This window comes from Vollenhovia emeryi, unplaced genomic scaffold, assembly GCF_000949405.1.
Source record: "Vollenhovia emeryi isolate VEMERY1.0 unplaced genomic scaffold, V.emery_V1.0 DF941788.1, whole genome shotgun sequence".
NCBI classification, from domain to species: domain Eukaryota; kingdom Metazoa; phylum Arthropoda; class Insecta; order Hymenoptera; family Formicidae; genus Vollenhovia; species Vollenhovia emeryi.
Window position 1 is genome coordinate 1 of NW_011964578.1, and position 4,626 is coordinate 4,626.

Here is a 4,626-nt window from a genome sequence, read left to right on the forward strand (position 1 = left end):
GGTCTATACAATAATTCCAAATAATAATTTTTCTTAAATTCGATGAAATCATAAAATGCGCGAAAAAATGAGGTTAATTAATAATATTGCCGGTATTATAATCGGACATACATCAATATATATATTTCCCGCGAACATTCGCGAACTTTAGAAATCTTACCTTTTTGAAGAAACGAAGGACATCCATGCACGGTTCTCGTCACGGTCTTCTTCTTCCTCCGGCACTTGGTCGTACTCTCGTCACGGTCACCTTTTGCCGAATAGCCTTACGATTAACGTGCACCGTGCACGTCGGATCGTGCACGCCGATGATCGTGACTGTTACAGCGGAATAACTCAAGCGGCCAATCCCGGATAGGCATGAGGGGAAAAACCAATAACGTACGAGCGCTGAGCCTTGCCAACAGGTAGCCAATCCGGCGGCTCCAACAACCAGCGCGGCAACGGGCGCGACAATTAAACGGCGCGACGCCTCGCACGACGACTGAGCGAGCTCAGAATCAAATATATCGCTGGTCAAAGCAGCGCGCTTACAGTACACGTATATACATACGTATAATATATCTTAAAGTACGATTTTGGATATTGTTGAAATTGAAACCGGACGAGATAATCATACAATCGATATTTAGAGAGGGGGAGGGGGAGAGAGAGAGAGAGAGAGTAAATATAACTTTTTGAAATCATATTTTACATTTCATTCATATTTATTTAATATTTACTTTACATTGTCAATGTTTATTGTTTTCTATGGTTGTATTGTACAACGAATATTTCACTATAAATGTGAAAAACTGTTTATTTATATATATTAACGTTTTTTATTATTACTATAGTAAATGTAAAATAAATGTGAAATCAATTTAAAATAAATGAAAAACAAATATAAAAAAAATCTTTTTTACATATACAGTTGCAAATGACTAATCAACATGAAATAAATGTAAAATAAATATAAAAAAACATTTTTAAACCATTCACTCAACATATTAATTTTAAATGTAAAATAAACGTTTTTTAAATGTTTAATAATCGTTTTTTCGCAATGAAAATCTGCAAATGTAAAATTAATGAAAAAAAACGTTTAAAAACATTTAATAAATGTTGTCTGCTGATTGGGTAAGCATATTTATTATAAGCATATAAGCATATTGTATAGAATTATTAATTAATAATTGACGTATAGGCGGCGGAAAGATGACTATCCCTGATCACCCGATAGCTGAAAAAGTAAAAAATGTTATTGAACCGTCGGTCGATGGTTTACGGAATCCGTTCGATAGTGATTATGTAGCAGATATATATTTTATTTGCTTTGAAATAATTATTCATAGATTGTATACATATTGTATCCCACACAGCAAATGCCATGTAGATCCTACGATTGAAAGAATTTGTAGGATATTGTAAAGTATAAGATATTATATGAATGTTTCCAGTATGTATATATATTAAGATATCCTTAGCACATCTTATGAAAGTACAGAATGTATTGTGAAATAATTGCTGTTAGGGATATAACCCAGTGAGAAATGATTCGTCGATCGACGTCGAAACGACGTCGAATCGACATCGACACCGTCGAATTGGCGTCGATTCGACATCATTTCGACGTCGATCGACGAATCATTTCTGACTGGGAAGTGCCTCATCTATTTTTCTAAATGGAACAATAATCTCAAAAATGTGAAATAATTGTAAACTTATTTTTATAGACGTAGATGACGTAAATGAGGGTCAGGATACAAACGATGATGTATTTATGGATATTGAAGTATGTACATTGAAAATTGTTTCTATATTCTTATCTTGATGAGTGCTATTCTGCGTACTCGCTTGCTGATGATCAGGGGCTCGATTCTTGAATTTATTCGATGGAGAAACGTATGCGAAAATTCTGCTCTTACAGAAAAGTTGCAAGTTGATTGGCTATTCGCATGGCTTTAACCAATCGGCTTTCAACTTTTCTGTCAGAGCAGAATATTCGTATACGTTTCTTCTTCGAATGATTTCGAGAATCGTGCCCCAGTCCCAGTGAGAAATGATTCATCGATCGATGTCGAAACGATGTCGAATCGACATCGATACCGTCAAATTGACGTCGATTCGACATCGTTTCGACATCGATCGACGAATCACTTCTCACTGGGGTGTAGCTGTTCTGAGGGACATGGAACTCCCCCCACTACTAGACTAGTGTAGCCCTCAAAACAGCTACACTGGTCTAGTGGTGGGGATGTTCCACATCCCTTAAGAACTGCTATACTGCCGAGGATGCTTATTGGTGTCAGTAGACCGATATTTCGTGCGTTTTGACCAAGCGTAACTCTTTTCTTCTTGAAAAAGTATATTGCCTTACCAACATCGAAAATTGTTGGTCAATATTCCAAATGTATTATTACACAATACTAATTACAATGTTTAAACACAGGCACTCGATGAAGCAGGTTTAACATCGAATTGGGCTGATTGGACCCCGGCAATGCTACATTCGAAGAAGAGTACTGAATTACAAGTTCCAGTATGCGACGATAAAGAAGTTCCAAATTCGGACCTTACATTTGCTGAAGTAGAAACAATTTTAGGAACCTCATCGAAGGACAATCGAGATGCAACAAACGTTGCAAGTTCGATCGTAAAAAAGAAAATTTTAAAACGGGGAAGACAAACGAAAACTCCTGTAATAAACGCTGTAAGACGCAACCAATGTTTTTATGATTTAGCTCAATCTAAAACCGAATTAGTCGAGCTAATGAAGGAGGATCTGCGCGCAAAATCTGAAATAGAATTAAAAATTTTAAATACACAACTGCAAAAAGAACAACTTGAAATTGAGCTTCTGAGAAAGTGTTGCCGCGCCGCTCCGTGCGCGGTGTATGTTCCTTCTTGCTCGCTCCGGAGGTGTTCTCTGACGAGAACCGAAGGGTTCTTTGATGGGATGTGGCTGGTCGGAGGTCACTCCAAAAAGGCGCCGTTTAACTATCACTATGTAGCTTTATTCAACTGAGTGTTACACTGATGGTTTACGGCAGGCCGAAGGCCTGACGGACAAATGCTTATCGCGTAAACGTATAGTATCGAATGACGCGTGATTGACAAGTGCCCCGATCTCGGGCTTTCCTCCGGTTTTAAACCCGATGATCGAAGCGTCAGCGTTCTCGGTACTCGATCGAGGTTTCTCGGTACTCGATCGAGGCTATGCGTAATCGGGTCGAGAACTTGCTGACTTCTTCTCCGAATTTAATTAGGTTGCGCGGTCGGGCTTTTGTGGCTCGATCGCGCAATGTGCTTACGCTAGTGTTATTGTAATTGCAGTAATACTGCTTGAGTGCCCTCGTTACCTCTTTCGGCAATCGGGGCACAACATCCCTCCCCCTTTGGAAGAAGGAAAGCTGAGGGATGAAGTTTTCCGCTCATGGGTTTACCCTCTCCCTTTTCCTTGTTCCTTACAATATTTCTTTACACTTTATGCTTAGTACATCATCGCGGGTTCGCGGTTAACATAGTTTGGTGTATTCGGTTGTTTTTTCGTTCTACGGTATATTATCCATGCGCTTATGCCTATTAAGCTAATTATAATTATTGCTATGCCCGCGCTGAGCGAGTACGCGACGTATCTGTTCACAAATATGTGTTCGCTTGTTCCGTTTTCCAATTCTTTTTCGAGTTCCCGTGTGCTTAGGCTTAGTTCTATTAATTCCTTCGGGTTCGTTATTACGGGTTTTAACTTTAGGTTACTTTGTAAGTTTAGCTGCTTTCCTTCGGCCAGGGGGTTGACCGTGTTTTTCGTTAAATTATATCCCGGTAGGTGTGTCTGTACTACTTTATTTCCTATTCGTGTTTTCGTTTTCAGAATTACGTCGGGCGTGTTTAGCTTACACTTATCTTGTAAAGTGACTTTACCTGTGTTGTTTATGATGACTTCGATTTCTGGCTGTCCGTTACATTGGACGCTGATTCGTTGCTCTCCTCGCGTGGAGTATAGCCAAGTGTGTTTTTCTTCTACCGCTATCCAAATGGTTCGGTTGCTAGTCAGGTGTCGTTTTTCGCACGCGCTTAGGTGGCCCGGGGCCTGTACATAGGTTTGCACCTCGCATGGTGCGTCTCCGCTTACATGGTATATCGGAAATGCTTGATTGCATACATAATTTTCTCCCGTTCGCGTGCACGTCTCTAGTTCTCGCTCTCTGATTATTAAGTAATTGTGATTTTCCCTATCTATCGCCATTAAATCTCCGGACGTTTTTACGAATGTGAATAAATTGTCTCGCTCGTGGGCGGGAAGTGGGGTCGTCTTTATTACCTCGTATACGGGGTAGTTTACAATTGGGAATTTCAAAATGGTGTATACGTGCGGCATGTTTACGTACGCGGCTACTTTCACGTATTCCTGGATTGTTTGCCAGTTTTCGGCTTGTACTTTGAATGGGAAGTGCTGTCCTGCCCCTAGGTATGTCGCAGCTTCCCGAAGTTCCGTAATTATTACTTCTATCGGCAACAGTCTTGTTAAAATTATTCCGTGTCTCGCGTGAGTCAAGTAATCCGTCACGTCGGTTATGTCTCTCGCCAGTGTGTTCGTTATCTCGCTTATTGTCACGAGGTGTTCTATTATATCCTCGCGGTTCA

At 40.0% G+C, this 4,626-nt stretch overlaps 1 protein-coding gene across 1 annotated transcript; it reads left to right on the plus strand.

Moving 5' to 3' along the window:
- The first annotated feature begins 1,589 nt into the window (after positions 1-1,589).
- On the plus strand, positions 1,590-3,099 carry LOC105570809. Its single transcript, XM_012028258.1, has 2 exons — positions 1,590-1,774; positions 2,432-3,099. Exons 1-2 carry the CDS (start codon positions 1,763-1,765, stop codon positions 3,005-3,007), a joined length of 588 nt encoding a protein of 195 aa, XP_011883648.1. The 5' UTR covers positions 1,590-1,762; the 3' UTR covers positions 3,008-3,099.
- The last annotated feature ends 1,527 nt before the right edge of the window (positions 3,100-4,626 follow it).